Here is a 22,699-nt window from a genome sequence, read left to right as displayed (position 1 = left end):
GAAAGAGAGAGAGGTGAGACCGTGACCGAGAGAAAGCGAGAAAGAGAGAAATGGAGATAGAGGGAGAGAGAGGGCAAGGAGCGAGATACTTTTCCATGCGCGCACGAGTGTATTTTGGTAATTTCACTTGAATTTGACAGCAAATGGTCATTCAACATTTTTTTTAAAAATTCGGTCATTCGACATTGACCCAATTTTTGGGTCATCCGTACAAATTTCTCATGTCTTAAATGATAGGTGTAAAGAAAGAATCCATATCAAGAGTATCTCACTTGGAACTTGGAAGTGGATATTTTAACTTAAGTAATTTCACCCCAAGTTTATAAATTCTTGTAAGAGTTTATTTGGACTGAATTTTCAAATGTTCAAAAAGTCTTCGAAAAGTTATTAGATAGTCTCCCCATTAGCAAAAAAGGCTTTTTAATCATTGGGGGTATGTCTCAAGTCATTGCAGTCAGTCTCCTTGGATCTGGTCTTCATTTGACCATAACAATGGAGCTCAGATTGAGAAGAGATACGTTGGACTCTGTGTGCCACCTTCATTTGACCATCCCTTCCTCACATTCAAAATGTTTTTAACTTTCAAGCCACCCCATCAGAATTTGAACTTTGATTATTAATCATTTTGATTTTGAATTCTACTTAAAAGAAATAGATTCAGAAAAATTCAAATTTTTAGTTACATTTTAAACCATCCTCCCCTCAAACCAATGATAACTAAAAGTCACTTTTTTAGATATTCATCCATCGCGATTTTGCCTTTGTTCTTTGAGCAGCCATGGAGAATAAGAAATAATGTTAACAAATGGATGAAAAGAGACGATGGCAGGGGATGGAAGCATTACCAAAAAAAAAATCAAAAAGAAACACTAAACAGTTGAGGTAATTTAGCAAAAGTTCTGTTTTTCTGGTCGTTCATAAAACAATGCTTAGTGAACAGTCTTAATTCTATACTGATGTTCTAAGGTTGTTTGATATTCACTTATTCAAATCCTATTAAAATTCTAATTATCTATTATGACAAATAATCAAGATGTTAAGATTCTACATCACTGAAACACTGAACTTACCAACGGTCTTACAATTCTACTACCGGAAACACAAGGCTTGCCAAAGAGTTATCCAATAGAATAAACCAGCAAACTTGATTTTTAAGTAAAAAATTGTTGATTTTTTTGTCACCATTTTTCGTAGTTTTATGCTATTCAAGGATTTTGGACTTGAAGATGGTGATCAAATCCACAATTTAGTTTGATCATAGAGAGAAATTTTGAACATAAATAAGACAGAGATCTACTTTCTCCCATCTTCTCATGGAAGTTGACCCAGAAAAACCTCTCGCCACTATGCCTCGATCTCAAAAGTGAACTAGAACTCATTTGTAAACCCACATGACAAAAGAATATGATACAAAAATGCCTGAAAAGGAAGTGTGAGGATGTACAAAATGTCACCAAAATCTCCATGGATCCTTGTATGGAGGAACATAGTCTTCGGTAGGAGGAAGAAGTCTAAAAGACTCTACGGTTTTCTGCAGAAAAGGTCCCATCTGCCCGGAAAGAGACATTTTATCAGTAACTAGGCACTCGTTTTACATAAGTGACATAATTAAATTCCAGAAAGAGAGAGTTTACTTTGTTCCATTGCGCACCGAGGGTTGAAGCATTGATAGAATACAGAAAGCCTGCAATTGAAGCATTATTAGTAGCCTCAGTTCATGAAACTAAAAACCTACATTTATGCAAACAAACAAGTTCTTGTTCTTTCGTCAGTCGCAACAAAACCAAAAACTTGAACAAATTTTCCAGCCACTCACTGAAGTTTGGATGAGCCAACATAAAATCACCAATTCAGAGATTTAACACATTTTCTTCTTTTCTTTTCCAATCGCAATAGTTTTATCTCTTCCCTTTGATATAAGTGTTTAGAATGTCTAGAAATACCTTCATAGGTCTTGAATCAAACTTGGTTATAAGCATTATTTAAGGAAAAAACTTCTGATGCCCTAGTTATCAAAAAGGAGATTGTAAAATGCTATAGCAAGTTCTACTCATTTATAACTTGTTTGACACACTGCAGACTAAAAATCAAGAATTTACCATCTCGTTCTGCTGTTGATGCGACATAATGCCTGTAAATGTTGGATTCCCCGACCTGCAGGATTCATTAGATTCCTCAAAAATCAAATATTGTAATGTCCTCTACTGAGGGGGAATATGGTGATCAGAAAGTCGAGACATACAATTTTTGTTGGCGACTTTCGAACAAGGTACTCATAATACCAGTATGGCTCACCATCAATCTGTGAGAGTGAGAAGACAATTAGAAACGCCCTATAGATGTATACAATACGACTTCTTAGTTACTTACATTGCTTGAATGAGTATCAAGAACTGAACTCTCCGCCAGGCGCTGACTTGAAGTAACCCGCTGCAAGATAAACAAAGGACTCGAGTTAGAATTTACCATTTAGGATATGAATTCCAACAAACTGATTGAAAAGAGAAATTCAGCCTTGTTCCAGGCATTTTGACATGACTACATAAACCTACTTCTCAGGCTTCATGTCATGTTACTTCCATTTAGTGAATTGTTTTATCTTGGAAAAAACATAAGATTGCTTCAAATAAGCTGAAGGAAAGTTATCGTGAAAAGTAGATTGGTCAAAATATTTACGGGTAAAAAATAAGCAAACTATTACCAGTGCAGATTTATCGGATAAAACAGAGTCTGCAACATCTTTTGCTGCCCAAGTACTCTTGTCCTTTGATTTTATATACATGGAATTTGGAGGGCCTATCTGAAACCAAAAAAAATGATAAAAACTATCAACCTAAAAAGAGAAAATAGAATAATTGTTAACAAATTGAATAAGAATTTACCGTAACCGAAATGATAAGGTTGTCAATGAAATCAACTCGCTCAGAGACAATCCTCAATCGAGCATCAGCTATGACGTGCAAACAAAATGAAGTTAATATGAAGAAATTCTGCATCCCACGATCCATTTTGCTAATAATTCACTCGGAAAGTGAGCATAGTGCATTGGAACTCCTTTTAAAATGTAGAGCTACTAATGAATGATAACATTTTCTTTGATAAATTCAGCATTACTAAAAAAAATGAAACCAAACAGCACGTTTTCTCATTCTTTTCATTGTGGGAAACAAATTTCTAGCGGTTGGATGACATTCCAAGCTGCTCAAGGAAGAAAATATGTTTCATTTGTAGGTTGTTGGTCTATTGGAATGTAAGTTAAACTTACGAGACAACGGAGCAGCAGAAGAATAGCGTTCTGGTTTTCTTGATTCCACCCTTGAAAAGATAAGAAGAGTTTGTAACATACAATTTAATGACATGAAACAATGATGGGGAGAAAAAAAAACGTAAGCAAATGTCAAAAAAGAAGTTCAATAGTACAAGGAAAAGTGAAACTGAAAGGCCAGAAGCACTCAACAATGAAAAAGATAGAAACTGTTTTCCAACTAAATTTAGAGTCTTCATTAATTATCAAAATGACTTCATATTGCTAGTGAACTTAAATTTCATCCTTCATAGATTACACACTATATGCAATGCAAACTCTTTCAAATTTAGATCACATGTTCAGAAATGAAAAAGAATTGAGTTGTTTGACATGACTTTTCAAGTGATTAAAAACATGTTTTTGCACTTGTTAAGAGGTTTTCTCAAGCACTTAAAAAGTCATTTCGAACGGGATCTTATGTTTGGTTTAGGCTTGCACTTCTAAGCCTCATTCCAAGTGAAAAAACTTAAAGAAACCTGTTTTTGACTGGCTGAAATATCTTTTTCTAGACATCGAAAACACCTACTCAGTTGATGCTTCAACTCAACCATCAAACAACTTCTGCTGCAACATTTTATCCATGAAAGATTTCCAAAATTTTGAAAATGAAATGAAATCTAAGATTCAGGTCACATTGCCAAGATATAGATTTTTGTAGGGTCAAAATAGAACATTCAGAACCACAATCTGTCATTTCACTTTAAGTTTACCAAAAATTTGTTGTAAGGATGAGCCGTAGCCTGAGAACACAGTTAAAAGTTCAAACAGAAATCTCTACCATTTGAAGGCAAAGTTAGAAGACGACAATTCCACCGGATAAGTATAAGAATAAGCATTTATTTCATCGACCATTGTGGCAGCTTTCAACTCTTCCTCCGCGAGAGAATCTGAAAATAAAGGGTAACCTCCATCATCTCATAGCTCAAGCTATTCCATCACAAAAATTCACCTAAGCAGCCGTTTTTTAACAAAGAAGAAGCAGAAAAATAAGCAACCCACAGCAAGAAAAACTGACCTGAAGATGGAAATGACAGAACAAATGAAGAAGAAAGCCCAAACAGCAACAAATCTCTCCTGCAAAATCCATTTTCTGAGGTGGGTTTTGAGATTGAAGTTGAACAGAGATTGAACTTCTTGTACATTTCAATTCTTTTCCGACAAGGCAAGTTTCTGGGTCGGTTTCTGCGAGTTAGAGAATAAGTTGGGAATAAGTTTTCAGTGGATAAGAGGCAATTCAATTAGTGAGTGTGAGATAGTTAAAAATGAAAGAGATGGAACCTGAAGAAGGGTAGATTGGGAGGAGAAGCGTTGGTGGGAGTAGAAACAGATAGAGAGGAATTGAGAAGCGCCATTGCTACTTCAGCCTTGCGCTCTCTTTCTCTGTTCTCTTTCTTGCTTCCTCTCTCTCTGTGTCAGCACGTCCTCGGGTCATCCATATGAGTTAAAGTTTGTAGGATGGTTTTCATCTAATTTTGGGGGAAAATATGGCTCAAATTAAGGGTTGTTTTAGAGAGAGAGAAAAAAAATCCACAAGTTTATAAATATAGTGAAATTTTTATTCCGTAATTGACATCTATCCATATCACAGATAGAAGTCATCTATTCGTATCAGTATAGAAGTCAATTGCGATTTATAGACATCTATCAGTGATAGAAGTCAATTACAGTTTATCATACAAATAGATGATGACATTTTGCTCTACTTAAAAATATTTTAAATAGTTTTATTATTTTAAACAATTATCCTCAAATTAATTAAAAAAAAAAAAAACAACTTTTATTTAATTGGCCTAAAAGACATGTTTTTGCTCTTTTTTTTGGGAAAAAAATCTTGTTTCTCTAAATTTTGGTTTTAGTTTCTGTTTAATCCTTATATTTCAAAATAATGAATTTTTAGTATTCAAGTTTCGAGTTTGGATTTAATTTAAGTCTTTAAGTTTTAAGATTTACACTTTTAGCTTCAAATTTTTGTTTTAAGTGGTGCCAATATCAATTAATTATTTTAAAATAATTATGAAATGGAATTTTAATAGTGATGAAAATTGAAAGGTAGGTATTTAGTGAAAAAAATAAAATTGGAAGTGTAAATCTTGAAATTGACAGATAAATTAAGGTCAAACCGAACATAACTCAATTGGCATCTGAGAGTGTAAAATTGAAATCAAATTGTATTGTTTTGTAATCTAAAAACTAAAAGTATAATATTTTGAAACCTAAAAACTTAGGTCCAGTTTGGCCATTTGGTTTATTGTTTTTGTTTTGAAAATTAAATTGCTCTATCCACATTTCTTACAATGATGTGCATTTTTCTTAAGTACAATAGTTAGATTCTTAACCAAATTTCAAAAACAAAAACAACTTTTTGAAAACTATTTTTTGGTTGGATTTTTTTAACTATGGATAAAATGTAGGTAACAAAAAAAGAAATTCGGAGGTGGAAATAGTGTTTATAGGCTTACTTTTCCAAAAACAAAATAGTTAACCAACGGATCTTAAAGACTAGAAAGATGTTTTCCCCTTCTTCCCCTACTTTTTTTAGGGTCCTTTTAAATATAAAAAATATTTATAAATATTTTTGGATTTTTCTATTTATAAGATTTTTTTTTTTCCTTTTGCAATTTGCTAGCACATAAAATTTGAAGAGTTTCATGGAATTATTAAAAAAAAGCATTCAATTAATCCAATTCATGAATTGAAAATTTGGAGTGAAAAAAAAACCCATGTCCCATTGGACTTTTTCCCCCTTAAAATAGCTCTCTCTCTCTCTCTCTCCTCCCTTCCCCGCCGCCGATTGCACCGTCAGTCTCTCCTTCTTCAGTTCAGCCTCTGCGTTCGCCGGATTTTTCATCTTCTTCCTCTCCTTCGAACCGCAGACCAGATATCCTTCCAAAATCCTCAAAGACGGGTTGGTTCTCACTATCTCGACGGTTCGGTTTCAGGTTTTAAAGCCGAACCGCAAACACAACTGTGATTTTTTAGCTTAAATTTAGAGCATTTTGATTAAGCAGAGGGCTTCTGCCCCTAAAACGCGAATGCTTCGCCTCTGCATTTGTTCGTCCTCTCCTTGCCGCCATTGGAGTTCGAAGCTCAATTACTCCCAGTTCAACCTGCCATGCGTTTTGGTAAAATTGCCGCAATTAATCACCCACACCAACTTCGCCGGAATGTTTGCTTATTGATGAATTATTTTTCGTCCTGTGCTCTCAGCAGTTTGAATATCATCGAAGAGAGCAATACCCACAACTGGAATTACCTGGAGTTGCAGTCTCGAATGCAGAACTATGCGGCTTCTGGTGATCTTGCTGAAGCTCTTGAGACTTTGAATTTTATGAGAAATGTTGCTGGGAAGCCCTCTGTGTATGATTTCAACGCTTTGTTTCATAGATATTTGAGTTCTGGAAATGTTCTGTTGGAACCATTGGTTCAAGTGTATATAGGAATGAAGAGGTTTGGGCCAACCCCAAATAAAACGACTTTCAACATACTCCTTAATGGACTTATGTCGTTGGGTTATCTTAGAGATGCATATTTTTTTGCAGAAGAGATGAGCAAGAGTGGGATAAATCCATCCTTTACATCCTTATCCAAATTGCTTAAAATTTCGATGAAATCAGGTAGTTTAGTTCATTCTATTTGGATATTCAAGCTCATGTTGAGGTTAAATCATTTGCCAACTGAACCTACTTTAGCCATGTTTGTTTGTATGCTTTGTAAAGCCGGGATGTTGGAAGAGGCATTCAGCTTGTGTGCTGCAATTCTATCCAAAAGTTTTAATTTTCAAGCATATGTATTTAATCCTGTTCTTTGGGCTTTATGTAAGTGTGGCAAGAGTTTTATAGCTTTGCAGTTTTTTTATATGATGAAAAAGAAAGGCATGACTCATAATGTATGTTCATATACTGCTTTGCTTTATGGATTTGGAAGGGAACGTTTGTGGGTACATCTTTATTGTTGTTTAGATCAAATGAGAAGTGATGGATGTAAGCCCAATGTCATTACTTACACGGTCATTATTAAGTTTCTTTGTGATGATGGAAGGATTGGTGAAGCATTTTATTTCTTGAAACTCATGGAAGGGGAGGGATGTGATCCAGACTTGGTAACTTACAATATAATTATCCGTGCTCTTTGCCTTCACGATAAAGCATATGATGCTGCTGAGATTTTGCAGGTGATTCATCACAGAGGTTTCTCTCCTGATGCATATACGTATACTGCTTTGGCTGGAGGTATAATGAAAGTAGGAAAGTCAGACATTGCTTATGAGTTATTGTGCAATGTGTTCTCGAGAAACTGTACAGTTGACGTTGTTGTGTACAATATATACTTACATTGCTTGTGTCAAAATACTAGATCAAGAGAAGCACTTTCTCTGTTGAAAAGTATGAAAGAAGGAGGTATTGCTCCAACTACTGTGTCATATAACACAGTTTTAAGGGGCTTTTGTAGAGATCATAAACTTGAACATGCATTGAAGCTATTAGAATGCTTCGAGTGGCTTGAGAGCGGCCCTGATGTGATTTCATTCAATACAGTTCTCTCTGCAGCATGTAAACTTGGGAATTTAGTTCTAATTCGCAGGGTCTTGCATTGTATGGAATTTAGAGGTGTTGAGCCAGATGTAATAAGCTTGACCTGTTTGGTTCAATATTTGTCTACTATGGGAAGATACTCAGAATGCTTGAAATTATTGGAATACATGGTATGTAATGGTCCTGCTCCCTCAAGTGTCACTTTCAATATTCTCCTTGACAAGCTTTGCAGAAGTGGATTTATAAGCACTGCATACCAGATATTTGAGGATCTCCAAAATGCTGGATTGTTGCTTGACAGAAAAACTTACAGTATTCTTCTACGTGCCTTATTAAGGAAGTGTGATGACAATTTGATTGAACGACTGCTTCAGGATATGTACAAGCAGAGATTGTCTCCTGATCTTTCTATTTATGGTTCAAACACTAATGATATTTGTCAGGATGGTAATATATCTACTGCTCTCTTTACCAGGGGTCAAACTCTAGGGAATGGACTTAGTCCCTCTATGGAAATGTACAATAGATTGTTGAAGGCTGTGGTGCCAAAAAAATAGGCATTGGATTATGACTTATGACAGGATGGTGAAAAACTAATGGCACGATTTCAATTATTGGAGTTCTAAAGAAGAATTTTCATGGGTTATGGATCATGGTTTCTATAGCATGGGGCAATTGATTGAAATACATAAAGTGCTGGTGAATGGCTAATGTGTGTACTGATGGAGCAGTTGACCACATTCTCATCTCATGCACCAGCATCAGAAAACGCGAAGAGCAGCATTGAGGGACCTTTTCCTTGATATTTTGCCTGCTTTTCCAGGTATTAAGATTTCATTATGATATTTTGATTTTGTCATGAACCTCCATAATCCATTACTTAAGATCAGATAAATTTTACACCTTGCTTCCTCCATCTCGTATCTTCTTTCTAAGACACAATTCAGAAAATGCAGGCAGAAAATTTTGTTGGGGGGTAATTTTAGTTTGGACCTCAGCCTCTTCTTCGGGTCTTGGAGATGACATCTCACTATGTACTTTGCTGTTATGGACATTAGTGGCTACGAGGGTCGAAGATGATAACTAAGATCCAATTAAGCTATGTTTATTGAGCATTAGGAGATAAAGATATGAAATTGCTCCTTTTTTATGCGACTTCTTTGGATCTTGGAAAAGTCATCTACGTAGTCGGCTGTTATGGAAATTAGTGGCTACGGGGGTCGAAGATGATATCTAAGATCCAAGTAAGTTATGTTTAGGTGAGCATTAGTTTGAGTGGGAGATAAAGGTATGAAACTATGCAACTTTTTCTTTAAAAAGCAGACGTGCTGTAGTAACTGCTAGAAGTGATGATATTTTTTCTTCTTAGGATCTCTGTGAGATATAAACACAAACCGTCTACCACACTTCATTTTATTTTGTTTCTGATCTTTTCACTGCCCTTGATTATTTTCCCGGTTTGTTTTGGGAGGATTTTATATTTAGCTGCTACTTGACTCTAGATTTTGAGGTTCTAGCATGCAGGCCCTTTGGATTCAGAGTTTAGGATAGTTCATTTGTGGTGTTGGATATACTTCCCTTGAGAAACTATTTTAGGCTTAGAGTTCTTTGATGATACATGATATCATCTTTATTTTGTTTCAATGTTTCTATATGTTTGCTCAATTAACGACATAAAAGACTTGTTCGTTGAGAAAAATGTTTGGTGAATTCAGGTATTGAGCAAACTCAGCAAAATGCGTTTTATGGTTGTTCACTCGTGGATGGGTTGAAATTTGGTGCTCGGACCGTGTGGATGATTGATTTCTAGCTACATGTAGCAATGGAACAGCCAAGTTGATTGATATGTGAATGGAAGATATCTGCCATTCTTATTCTCAGACCAGACAGCCTTCCGTTCAAGTTTTTTATAAAGTTTGAGAGGTGTCCACGGTCTCAGGTTCCTTCCACCTTGAAAGGCCATGAGATTTCATGCTATACGCACCGGGATCAGATATGCAAATGCATCACGTTATGATATTCAAATTATCGTCGATCTTCAAGAAATTATTCTGCTTTTCAAGAATGCATCGAGTTGGAAATTCTGTTTATACGAACTGTGGCCTACAGTACAGTCCCAAAGAATAACATTATATGGCCTTGAACAGAGATAGGTAAGTTTAGCGTTTGTAATTTACCTTTCTCACAAGTTTATTAATATTGAACTTTGTGGAATGTCTGTATATGACACAAACATCAATATAGCTCTACTAGCATTTTAGCAAAAACAATTTAAATTATCAACAAATTTGATTATTGAATTGATAAAGCTCTTCAAATGTTGAGTACCATTTTGAGATATAGGAATTGCATAAATGTGTTGCTTCCTTGGCCCTTTTGCCTTTTTAGTGGCAAAATTTATGGCGTTCTTCAGAGCAAAAAAGGGAATGGGTGAACTTGCAAACATATATATATTATACTAGACTTGCACAGTATACTCTACTCATTATTCATTACCAATAGCCATTATACCACAAAATTGAAGAGGGTAAAACAAGAGCAAGGAGTGGTGATTATACAAGTATAAACCTTGCAACATTTGCAATTTTCACTTCACTTCCTGTTGAAACAAGCAGTCGCAGAACGAACTCTCCTCGTTCAGAACATCCAGCATGCACCATATAACCCTGCCTATATTGACAATGGATGGATTTGCTACAAGAGGAACTTGTTCAAGGCTCTAACGAATGCCGCATAAGAATCCAAAAATAAGGTCGAACGGCTCGAGAAAGGATGAGCTTGCACATACTACATTTCCATCAGTGAAATTTCAAATTCCTGCAGAACCCACCCAGGGAACTTGTGTAAAACCCGGCACAATGTATTCTAGCCACTCCCCTCGCTAATCACCCTGTTGTTGTCTGTTTGTCCCCTCAAGAGAGCTGATAAGACTCTCACCGACCTCGGTTTTGCAAAGGGGGCACAGTGCATTGATCTTCAACCATTTATCTACACAGTCCTTGTGGAAAAAGTGTGAACACGGCAACTCTCTCAGTTCGTCATTGTTAGCATATTTTGCGAGGCAGATGCAACAGACCTGCACACAATTTTCAGAACAATTAGATTTAGTTTTATTTTCGTATTTAATAAATGCTACGAGAATGAATGCAACAAAAACTACTAGGCTCTCATTGAAACATTCATGGAACCATTCATGAAATCGAAAAGTATTAACCAGGCAGGTAATCGATAAATCTCTTCTTTGATAAAAGTGACCTATATAAGTTTCATCGCAACGAACTTTCATCATATAATTTCAAGTAATACTTCACTTCAAGCAGATTCATAGAGATCTCAGGCCATAACCCTTCCAGCCAGTTTAGGTTTTTGCATAATTTAACTATTATTTGATAACCATTTGGTATTTAGTTTTTATCTTTTTAAGATTGCGATTGTTTTTTCACAATTCCGAAAATAAAAACAAGTTCTTAGACATTTTCTTTGTATTAGTTTTCAAATTTTGGCTTGAATTTTGATAACATTCGTAAAATATAGAGAACAAAACATAGAAACGAACAGTGTTTAAAGGCTTGATTTTTAAGAACCAAATGGTCATCGAGCAGGGTCCGTTGATTTTGAAAAACAAGAAAGCGAAATACGAACATCCTTTCTTTTAAAAAAAAATAAATAAAATAAAATAAAATAGAAGTTAGTCTTCTTAGATGGGAGAGAAAAGGTTATAGAGGGAAAAATCTTGGAGAAAGAAATGTGAAAAAGAAAACAGGGTGAGAAAGATAGGTTTGAGGGGGAGAAAAAAACCTATGACAAGTATTTTAGCGAGACGTTGAAGAGGGAAATGGTAAGTTAAAGCGAGGAAGGGAAGAACTGTATAGAGAAATGATAAGGGAGAGGGAAATATTCTAGAATGAGGAGAGAAAAGGCAGAGAAATGGTAGGTTGGAGTGAGAAAACGTGAGATTCTGAAAAACTTTTTTTTTGTAATAAGAAACAAAGAGTATTATTAAGAAGACGGCAAAAGCCCCGACAAAACAACGAAAAACAATTTTTGTTAAACGCTAAAAATATAAAATAAATAAATAGAAACTTTCCCTAAAATTTCAAAATTGCTTTCCAAATTTAGAAATTGAAAGCCAAATGGTGAATGGTTATGATTATCCAAAAATAAAAAATAGAATACAAACTGATTATCAAGTGACAACAAAGAAACAGATACTGATAAAAACTATGACAAAATTAGTATTGAATAGAACAGAATGTATAGTACTTACAGCATCTTCTCCAGAAATCACTCGCTCCTTTTCAGTTCCAGCAGCCACAACCCCTCCCCCTTCACCAGCCCCAGAGTTGTTTTCTCTATCATCCCCACATCTACTTTTCTTCAGCTTAAACTTATAAGTTGGTAATGCATTAATAGATTCTGATGTGGCTCCTCGGGTCTGCGTCAAGTCCTCTCTAAAGCCAAGGATGGAAATTATACAAGGTAGGCAACAGCAGATGGTTACACACAGAATGAAGGGCATGGCATAACCAATACAGCTGAAGGTAAGAAACACTATACATAGCCTGAAAAGAAAGAGAAAGAAATTAATAAAACCCATTCTAGAAATGCTACTGTGCATCTACAAATACAAATGGTGTAAGAGCACAAACCTGTACAAGTTAGGAGCCTCAGAGGCGGATGAATGCCCTCCAAAGATCCAAACGTTACCAACTACAAACCAAACAGCAAAGAAGCAATCCAGGCCCATCTTAAAATATTCAACCAATACTTTTAATCTGCAGGAAAAATTACCACAAGTCCTGAATGTAAGGGCAATTATAGCTGAACATCGAGAGAAGGGAAAACAAAGCACCAAGAAAAAAAAAACAAGGAATTGAGCGACTACAGTAAGCAAGAGACTGCCACACCCTTGAACATAGAGGCATTTGGTGTTAATCAAGGTCAAGGCCATGGCAGTTCTGGCATACGTTTAGTCTCTATGTTCAAGAGGAAGGAATAGACTCGAGGTGTAATGATGAATGTGTGATTCAGTCAAAATGACCACCTGCCTAATGAGATTTTCAAACCCTTATGAGGTTAGATGAACGGCTCTGATGATTGATCTACAGACATGTAATAATGCAGGGGAATCGGGATCTCGTGCATAATTTGAAAATTGAAGTAAGGAAATATAAAGAAGACAAAAGTGCAAGAAGAGCTCTTGTACACGATTTTCCAGAATTATTACATGGATGTGTTTCTCTCTCTCTCCCAATTCAACTTTCATGATCTAAAAAATTGAGTTATCAACCAAGCATGGCCAATTATTAAAGTATAGCGGTACAAGCATAAAAAACCACACCTTGCTGATAGTACTCCTGACCCTTGACTGCCTCTAGGAGATGGGGCAGGATGCTGAAGTTCTTCGCCTTCTGATGCCCTTGAAACTGAAAGAGAGAATGGCCCAGCAGGAACATTAATGCGAGAAGAATTCTGGCTGGACTGAAGAGAATCTTGTTCTGAAGCCTGATTGCGGTGTCGATAACGCCAATAGAGAAGAGGAAGGGTGGCACCACATCCAGATGCATATCCCACGATCCATGCAAACAAAGGGGCACGAGGTTTTTCATTCTTTGACAATGATAAGACAATAATAGCTGCAATAATTTGGCTCATAGTGAGTAGTAATTCAATAGATATCCATAGGCCAGAATTTAATGGACTTCTACGACGTCGTGCATCTCCTCTTCTTATGAATGAGGAATTTCTAGAATTTGATCCAGTAGAAGAAATTGAAGGTTGAGACAAGGGAACTCGTGTACTACTTGAAGGTCTATCTTCAGGCTGCAATGAATTTAAGCCATTTGAACTCCTACCATGAGGCAAACCAGAGGGGGCAGAATCACCAGTACCAGTTATGTCAATGATATGCTCGCTGCTGTTAGAATTTTCTGGCCGTGCCATTAATAAAGGATAAGAGTCTCCTTCACTTTCACGATTTAGTTCCACTGAGGGAACGTCCATCTAAGTCCAGTAACACAATGAAGGAAAAGAAAGCATAGAACTCTAAAACAAGGCTGCCGCGTTTATCCCACTACGTGTCACTTCTGATTCGTAACTATTCACGGATTTGACATCAATTTGATATCAGTCAGGTCGAAGACATAAGCAGAAAACCAATTTGGCGGACAGCACAAAGAGATGGAGAAGAGAAACAAATTTTTATCTGCCAAACGAGAAAAAAATTATACAGCAATAAATTCTGACATACCATTTATATATGCTGGCAGGAAACAGAAAAACGTAGACTATTTTATCAAGCATTATTTTACATTTCCCTTCTACAATTTTAAGCAAGTGAAAACCATATCATCCCCCAAAAAGGAATACAAGGTTGCTGAATTTAGCTCAAACATTATTTAAACCTGCCATGGGAAAAACAACAAAAGAATGGAACAAGACGTTTTATATTTATAACTTGAACTAGCATCACTAGGTTTTCATTTTTTAAAAATAGTATCAATCTGAGTAATAGTTCAAATCAAACAATAAGAGCATTCTTTAACTAATTTATATAGAAAAGCCAAATTTCAGAGATTAATAAGAAATGAACAAAGCATTTCACCTAACCAATTCAGAACACATAAAGTCGAGACAAAACGAAAGACCCAGAAAAAAAAAAAAAAAAAAAAAAAAAAAAGAAGAAGAAGAAAAGAAAAGAAAAGGAAAGAAAAGAGAAGAAGAAGAAGAAGAAGAAAGATCTATCACTTACAGTTACAGATAACTTAAAGTGATGTTGCTGCAGCCCTTTGATGCAACTCTGTCAATCCACAAAGCTGCCAATCTAGAGAAAAAAAATATACCAAAAATCATATTAAAGAAGTAAATAACCTCCAGAAATTTAGCCATAGTTTATATTTACAAATATGAAATATCGTACTGGTGAAAGCAGATCTTGCATTCGATCAACTAGTAACTAAATTCTTTAGACATATCATACACAACTAGTATCGTGACTTCCAAATAAAGTTTAACATGCCTACAACAAATGGAAGATCAAATAAAGACTTGCATGCGATAAGTTAATAACAGTTCCACCCCACGACATCATGCAAATACGATTCTGTTTTTTTCAAAGATAAATCCCCTTCCAAACCACGACCACCACAACAAAAAGAAAAGAAAAAGAGAATGAGAAATGAAGGAAAGAAATCGCGTAGCCGATATGAAAGACCCCTTACTTTCTCAAGCAATATGGCGTTTCTGAAAGTAACATTACTCGAGTCGTTAATGAAATACCTCTAAGGTTCTTTTACAACCAAAATTAAGAGGTTTAACACGACTATCATAAAAAGGAAAGATAAATGCACAACTCCCTTATGTACCGTACTCTCAGAATTTCCCTAAGTTTCTCAGAATCATACGGAACCAAACAAAGACTAAATGCACAACTCCAACCATTATTTCAAACGAAATACAAAAATTACGAATTGAGTTTCCCAAATTACACGGATCAAAACCCCTAACTCCACAACGTTGACTGATCCTCTAATAAATTAAAATGATCCGACCAAAATAATCATCAATTCAAACCCTAAACCCAAGACGATGGAAACAAAAAACCATTTCTAAGTAGCTTTCTACATTGAAAGATACAAAAATTACACAAAGCATTTACCGAATTGGAAAAGAAAAGAAAGAAAAAGCGAATTGCTGCAGGAAACGGAGACCTCACCGGACTGAGGCAACGCCGATGGGAGGGAGCGGAGAGGAAATCGGAGGAGTGCAGAAACGACGGCGTTTGAAGAATTGAAGTGAAATTGGTGAAATTGCTTTATCGGGGAGGTAGGGATAGAGTCAGCCAGCTTTAGACCTCCATTGCTTGCCTTCCTTCGCCTGAGAATCTTCCCTTCTTTTCCTTTTTGTATTTATAGATCACTTTTTTTTTCCTTTTTGAATGATGGGGAAAAAAATATATTATTATTATATATTAGATATTCTTTATGTTCGTTCTTCCTTTCTTTATACACTAACTTTTCCATTAATGAATTTAACTATTTCAAATTTTCTTGGTTAAATTAAAATTTTTTAAGTTTGAGATTATAGTTTAGGGGTATTTTTTTTCAATTTTATTCTGAATTATAATTTGGCTTTTGGTTATTTCATCATTAAACTTTAAAAATGTCTAGTAATTTTTTTTTTAATTTTGAATTTTATGTTTGATAGATAGATTTTTAATTTTAAAAATATGAATAAGTTCTTGATTTTTTTTTTAATTTTATATCTAATATGTATGTTCAAATTACTTTTAAATTATGGTCATGCTTGGTAGTTAATTTGTTTTTGGTTTTTTGGTTTTGAAAATGAAGCATATTTTCTCCAGATTTCTTACAATAATTTGAATTTTAAGTACGATAGTTGAATTTTTAAAAATTTTCAAAAATAACAAATAAGTTTTTAAAATATAATTTTTTATTTTTTCAAATATTGAATTGGTTTTTTTAAATAATGATCAAAAGTGGATAATAAAAAAAAAACTCAAATATGGAATTGAGGTTTTATAGACTTTATTTTAAAAATAATTGTTTTTAAACATAGCAAAATGAATTAGAATATTTACAAATATAGCAAAATGTATTGTCTATCAATCATAAACATGAATAGACTAAATGTCTATCATTGTTCGATGTTAGTATATATCGCTGATAAACAATAGTATTTTATTATAATTGAAAATATTTCTAACAATCTTATCATTCAAGATAGTTACATTTTTAAAGAACAGAAATAGAAAATCAAACCAAGGTTTTATGGGAACAAAGTATACTTGGGAATAAGATGTCAAAAATCAAATATGACTGTGTTTGATTTTGCGTGGGAATAGGAATGGGATGTTTGAGAATGTGTTATATTTTATACCATTATAAAGTATACAATTAATCAAAATTAATTCCAATAATTAATTCTTATTTGTTAATTTATTTTTATTACAGTAAGTTATTAAATTAATTTTAAGCCATTAAAATTTAGTTAAATTTACCCACTTACCCTCCTAGTTTAATATATTTATTATCAATTAATTTTTTTATATTGCATATTTATATTATCAATTTTTATTAAAAAAAAACATTGGTAACTAATTTAAATATCTATTTTTTTTCGTTTCGTTAATTAAAGAGTCAACTAGCCAATTGTTTAATGTCAATTATAAGTCTTATATATATACAAAAGAAGTCGGTATAAATTAATTGATTTTAAATAATCAAACAATGTTCTTAATTTTAAAAAATAACTATAATTATATATTAAAACTAGAAGTACAAGTGTACAAGTCTATTTAATTGAAAAAATTAACTTATTTTATTATTAGTTAATTAATTAATATTTTTTAAAAGACTTATAATAATTTTAACAAATAATTTATGATGTTAATATATATTATCAACAAAAAGAGATTTAAACAAGTATAATTATGGTTATTCATAGTTTTTTATGAGGGCGTTTAGAGCAGGAAGTTGGTTATTGTAGTCTAAGTTATCATATCATAGATTGTATATGGGGTGTAGATTCTTTTAATTTAAATTATAATAGTATGTGTTTGAGGTGTAAAAAAAAAACGATGAATGTAAAATGGTCAAAACTATAACAAATAGCAAATACAGCAAATGAGAGTTTTGAAGTAATATTTACTTAGCTAATTGAAGGTTTTTAAATAGTATTTACTATAGCAAGTGGTGATTATTATAATTTCAGAATAGTTATTATCCAATATGCCACCTAAAATATTACGATTTTTCATATTAATTCATAATAATATAATAAATTATTATATTAGCATTATCGTTGATAATACTATATCTGTCAATTATAAATTTAGTTTAAACATATTTACAAAATTAAATAAATCAATCAATAATCATAAATAAAATTAAAAGATAAAAAGCAATAAAGAGCGAAAATCCATTGAAAATGAGGAAAGCTCAACTATTTAGGGTTATGAAAAACCACCCTAGATAGAATATGAAAGATATTCTCATTCCCAATGTTAAAAACTCGTAACAAACATGATAATAAAATATCATTTTCCATTATCACCTCCTATTTCCATAAACCAAACTATTGTTGGGAAAAGATTTACGACAATATAACTTGATCTCATGAGTTGTCGAAGCCAAAGTTGAATGTATTCTCGTTTTCAATATACCTGTAAATTTGTTAGCAACTCTTTATAAAATTAGCTAAATGCAAATTTCCATTTCAATTTTTCTTTTTTAAAAAATATATTTGGCCAAACAAAACATAATTTAATAGATATTCAGGTACCCATAAAATATGTGATTCAAATCCCTAACCTGCAATTATCCCAATAAATATTCGTTCTAACTTATTTATTAATGCTCTATCACTGATAGGTAATTATAGATTTATTTTAATGTCTATTAATAAAATTAAAAGTTTGCTATTTTATATAAATAGTTTTTTTTTTTTTTTTCGAAAATTTTCCTTAAATTATATATACTCTTCTAACTATTACTTTGGGTTCTATTTTTTTTTTTTTTTAGAAAAAAAACATTTAATTATATTTTTGTTGGTTTGACATAAATGTAAACCACAAGAATGGCCCCTCTATTAATCTACACATTGGAAGGCTAACTTTATACCACGCCACTTGAGGCTACTCTTCTTAACCACACTTTATAGTCTTTTTTTATTTTTATTTTTTTTCTCTCTCTCTCTCTCTTTTATTATCTCTCATTATTTATCTATTATTATTATTATTATTATTTTATAGCAGCCAACCGAACCACAAACACCAATTTTCTAAAAATATAATCGCTAGAAACAATTAAAAAATCCGATATGAAACTTATATAAATAAATTCATTTGGATAACGAGTTTGCTTCAATTGAGTCGTGTTTACTTCAATGTCCATAAGTCCAAATTGATTTATATATATATTTTTAATCTCTAGTTGATTCGTTGAAATTGCATGTTCCCTCATTTTTGACTTTTAAGATTTTTTAAAGTTTTGTTAGTTGATAGAAAAAAAATGTTTTTAATTAACTAAATATTATTTTTATAAAATGAAGATTATTTTTAAACTAGCATGTGAAAAATATGATCTTTCAACCTAATATGTATATGAAAATACATAAATGAGTAATTTTAACAAGATAACCTAGTTCAACTAAATTATTCGATGATAAACTATTTTTTTCCTACAAATTTAAGCAAGTGTAAGAGTAAAGATTAAAACATCGACCTTAGAGCGATATTTAAACCTCTTTGACTCGATTCAAAATGGGTACAAATAGGTTTTTGATTTAGATTGATGGTGTTTTTAGATAATCTATCCAAAACCACTCATATTTATGAATTTAACAATATATATAAAGTTATTATCTAACAAATTGTTTTTTCTTTTTCACTTTTTATTTTCTTTCTAACTTAGCATTTAGGAATTAAGTTAAAGGAGAATTATAGTAGATGGCCAAAAGAACACATTCAGTTTTGAAATTTAACCTTTTGTTAAATCTTAAAGCTTAACTATATTGTACCTGTACTCCCAAATCTTAACTATACTATGTTCTATCTTTATTTTGTTATTAACATATGAATGACGGTAGTTTGAGTATATATGTTGGCTTGTTAATGCGATTACATGTTTTTTTTAGTTCAAATACGTCAAAGTAGGAGATTCAAACATTTGATCTATTGATCAAGAGTGTGTACTATTAATTGGGTCGTGTTTAGATTGTCAATAAGCAATGTGATCAAGTCACATAGGCTGAATACGAGCATTGGGCAAGTAAACATTATTATATGAGAAAAATACAATTAAATTATAGTCGTTTCTATTCTTTTTGAAACTCAAGTATCTAAAAGTTTTCTAAATTTTCAAATTTCTATATGATAGGTCGGAAAAAGTTTAAAAATGTCTAATATTTTCTTGAACTTCCAATTTTTTATCCAATAAGTCTCTACATTTTTAATCATGTGTCTAAAAGGTCCAACAACTTTATAAAGTACTTAATAAGTCTTTAAATTCTTAATTTTGCGTCCAATGGACTCTTACCACGTTCAAAATTTATACTTCAAAGATCAGAGACTAATTTAATAATTTAACCTAAAATTATATTGTAAAAAATAGAGTGATTACTTTTAAAAAGTATTAAAATAAAAAAATCTTGAAAATTCAACAACCAAAAAGTAAAATTTAAGTCCCGATAACCATTTTTTTAATTAAGTTTATAGACATTACTTTCACCTCCAAAATTCTTCTTTTGTTTTCTATTTTTTACCAATAGTTCAAAAAACCAAGCCAAATTTTGAAAACTAAAAAAAGTAACTTTTAGAAAGTTGTTTTTGTTTTTTAAATTCTGACAAGAATTCAACTATTGTACCTAATATGCAAATCATTATAAAAAAAAGTAGATGAAATAGACTTAATTTTTTTTTTTTTTAAAAAAAAAATCAAATGGTTACCAAATGGGGCATTAAAAATTTAAGGTATGTTTGAGCAAAGACCATTTTAAGACTATAATAACCACCTCTCGCTACAATCAATATTATCTTGTATTTTCCAATTAGCTACAATAAATATTATTTCAAAGCCTCTAATTGTTACAATATTTACTATTTTACATTCATCATTTTTTTTACTACAATGTTTACTATTTATTTCTCAAATTAAAATAGTTTACACTTTAAACACATACTATTATGACTCAAACTAAAACAATCTACACCCAAAACACAAACTATTATAACCCAAGTATAAACTTGCCTCAAATGCCTCCTTAGAAACTAGAATAAAATAAACATACAATTTTATAACCAACTTGAGATTTAAATCTAAAAGGCTAAATTACCAATTGATCCCTACGGTTTGGAGAGAGTTAAAATTTAATCTACCTAGTTATAGAAGTTATATTTAATATTTATGATTTGATAAAACTTTGTAAATGGTCTCTATGGTTTAATAACGTTCTCATAAATAGTCCTGGCAGTAGGGATCCTTTTGAAGTTTTATCAAATTATATCAATTAAATTATAATCGTAAATATAAGGACTAAATTCTAACCTTCTTAGATGAGACCAATTTTGCTACAAAATGGAAGTTTATTAAATGGGCTTGACAAGTCAAAATGAGCCTAGTCGGATCCATTTGATAACCGGCCGAATTTGTACGGAGAGTCAAATGTGGGCTAGTTCAGAGGCCAAGGCTTGGGCCCTTACGATAAGCTCTAGGCCCATCATAAAAGCGGCGTCGTTTTACGCAGTGGAGTTAAAAAGAAAAACCACATTTGGAAATATCGTTGGCCTTTAAACTTTCATGAGATCTATTTTGGTCATTATTATATTATTTCCATATAATTTTTATTTTTCCATGTGCTTGTCTAATCTATAGTTTTAAAATCAAGTACACTAAAAAATTACATTATGAGTTTGTAAAAAAAAATTTGAAATAATTATTTTTAAAAGTTAAAAGATCAAAAGCACATTTTGAAAGATGATCATAACAAACAAATCTAAAAATTTAGGTAGCAAAATAGGATTTAAATCCTTAACAAAGAACTATTGCAATTTTTAATTTCATTTTGGTTTTAACAAATTCATTCTACATTTTTGTTTCTTAGTTCGACAATATGTAAGAGTGAGGATTCGAAGATTCAAAATTTGGTCTTTTGATAAATTATATAGTGTCTCGATAAATTGATTTAAGCCAAAGATTTAATTGTTAATCTTAACATACTATTGCAAACATGTATTATAGTTATTATAGATTGACGTAAGTATTTAACGGATATATGTTAAGTGATAAGACAATAACATAGTTAAGTTATAGATATAGTATATAAACTTTATGTTTATGTTTAATAGATCTCAAAGTTAAAAAGTTTTGAGTAGGTTATAAACTTTCACTTGTATGAATAGTAAGTCTCTATACTTTGAAAATATCATATATGTCCCAAAAGTTTGAACTATATGTCAAGTAAACTAATTACATATTCAACATTTTGTAAAATCAACAACTATATCTAACTTAAAATTACTTTTACTATCCAATAAGACACTAATATGTCAATTGTATGCAAAATATGTTCATGGTTTATTTATTTATTATTATTTTTGGAATAGTTCAATAATCTATCGAACACAAAATTGAAAGTTCAAAAACTTATATGATCTCAAAAGTTTAGGGACTTTTTAGATACATTTGAAAGGTTATGACCGGTTTGGTAGAGAATTTGAAAACTATAGATTCAATAAAAACATAGTCGTATTTCATGTTTTCAGATATGTATTTAGTAGCATGTTTAAAGATGGAATTATAATTCAAATAATTGTTTAAAATGTGTTTGATACTATATAAAACTAGTTATAGTTACTTATTAATATTTAGTTGATAATAAACTATTATTAATTTATATATGAATATAGTTTATGTTAAAAATTATATAATTATTAGTTTCTAATACTATATAATTTATAATATATCAAATAATACATATTATGTTTTTTAAGAAATGATTAAATTTATAACATGACATATTGTATTTCCAAATGTATTATCTTTATTTAATATAAATTTACTTTTTAAAATTTTAAATTCAAAATTTAAATATAATAAAAACATAGAAATTTGTTGTTTTCAGAATTTACAATGAAGATCACAAGACCCGAGAATGGTTTTAAAAAACAAACACATATTTTGCTGTAAAATGAGTTCGATACTATACTTATAAATCATACAACTAGTTGTTATCAACTAAGTACGAGTTGACAAACAAAATATCATTAATTAATTTATGAAGGTGTTTTAAGTTTGTATAATTTTTATTTCGAAATAGTATATGATTTATAATATATTAAATA

General features: G+C 31.9%; 3 protein-coding genes across 5 annotated transcripts; 1 reads left to right on the top strand and 2 right to left on the bottom strand.

Annotated features, from left to right (window-relative positions):
- Positions 1-1,148: 1,148 nt before the first annotated feature.
- Positions 1,149-4,832, bottom strand: PPD5 (PsbP domain protein (Mog1/PsbP/DUF1795-like photosystem II reaction center PsbP family protein)). The gene is made up of 11 exons (XM_039028200.2): positions 4,586-4,832; positions 4,323-4,489; positions 4,086-4,194; positions 3,266-3,315; positions 2,883-2,950; positions 2,702-2,800; positions 2,371-2,430; positions 2,243-2,302; positions 2,100-2,154; positions 1,635-1,684; positions 1,149-1,549 (listed from the first exon to the last, which is right to left on the bottom strand). Exons 1-11 carry the CDS (start codon positions 4,657-4,659, stop codon positions 1,451-1,453), a joined length of 891 nt encoding a protein of 296 aa, XP_038884128.1. The 5' UTR covers positions 4,660-4,832; the 3' UTR covers positions 1,149-1,450.
- Positions 4,833-5,980: 1,148 nt separating this feature from the next.
- LOC120075207 (uncharacterized) lies at positions 5,981-10,177 on the top strand. 3 transcript variants are annotated; one of them, XM_039028415.2, is made up of 3 exons: positions 5,981-6,429; positions 6,515-8,662; positions 9,555-10,177. In XM_039028415.2, the coding sequence occupies exon 2, from the start codon at positions 6,579-6,581 to the stop codon at positions 8,394-8,396; it is 1,818 nt and encodes a 605-aa protein (XP_038884343.1). In that variant the 5' UTR covers positions 5,981-6,429; positions 6,515-6,578; the 3' UTR covers positions 8,397-8,662; positions 9,555-10,177. The 3 variants fall into 3 exon arrangements, with proteins under 3 accessions (XP_038884343.1, XP_038884341.1, XP_038884344.1); XM_039028416.2 differs by having other exon boundaries at positions 6,028-6,429; positions 6,518-8,662; XM_039028413.2 differs by having other exon boundaries at positions 5,983-8,662.
- Positions 10,178-10,266: 89 nt separating this feature from the next.
- Positions 10,267-15,814, bottom strand: LOC120075208 (C3H4 type zinc finger protein). Its single transcript, XM_039028417.2, has 6 exons — positions 15,554-15,814; positions 14,591-14,662; positions 13,181-14,044; positions 12,489-12,614; positions 12,107-12,401; positions 10,267-10,915 (listed from the first exon to the last, which is right to left on the bottom strand). Exons 3-6 carry the CDS (start codon positions 13,840-13,842, stop codon positions 10,721-10,723), a joined length of 1,278 nt encoding a protein of 425 aa, XP_038884345.1. The 5' UTR covers positions 13,843-14,044; positions 14,591-14,662; positions 15,554-15,814; the 3' UTR covers positions 10,267-10,720.
- Positions 15,815-22,699: the final 6,885 nt, after the last annotated feature.

This window comes from Benincasa hispida, chromosome 4 (assembly GCF_027475165.1).
Source record: "Benincasa hispida cultivar pf3 chromosome 4, pf3_genome.v1.1, whole genome shotgun sequence".
In the NCBI taxonomy this organism is placed as follows: Eukaryota; Viridiplantae; Streptophyta; class Magnoliopsida; order Cucurbitales; family Cucurbitaceae; genus Benincasa; species Benincasa hispida.
The sequence above is the reverse complement of the archived record's forward strand: the minus strand, read 5'-3'. Positions and strand labels throughout refer to the sequence as shown.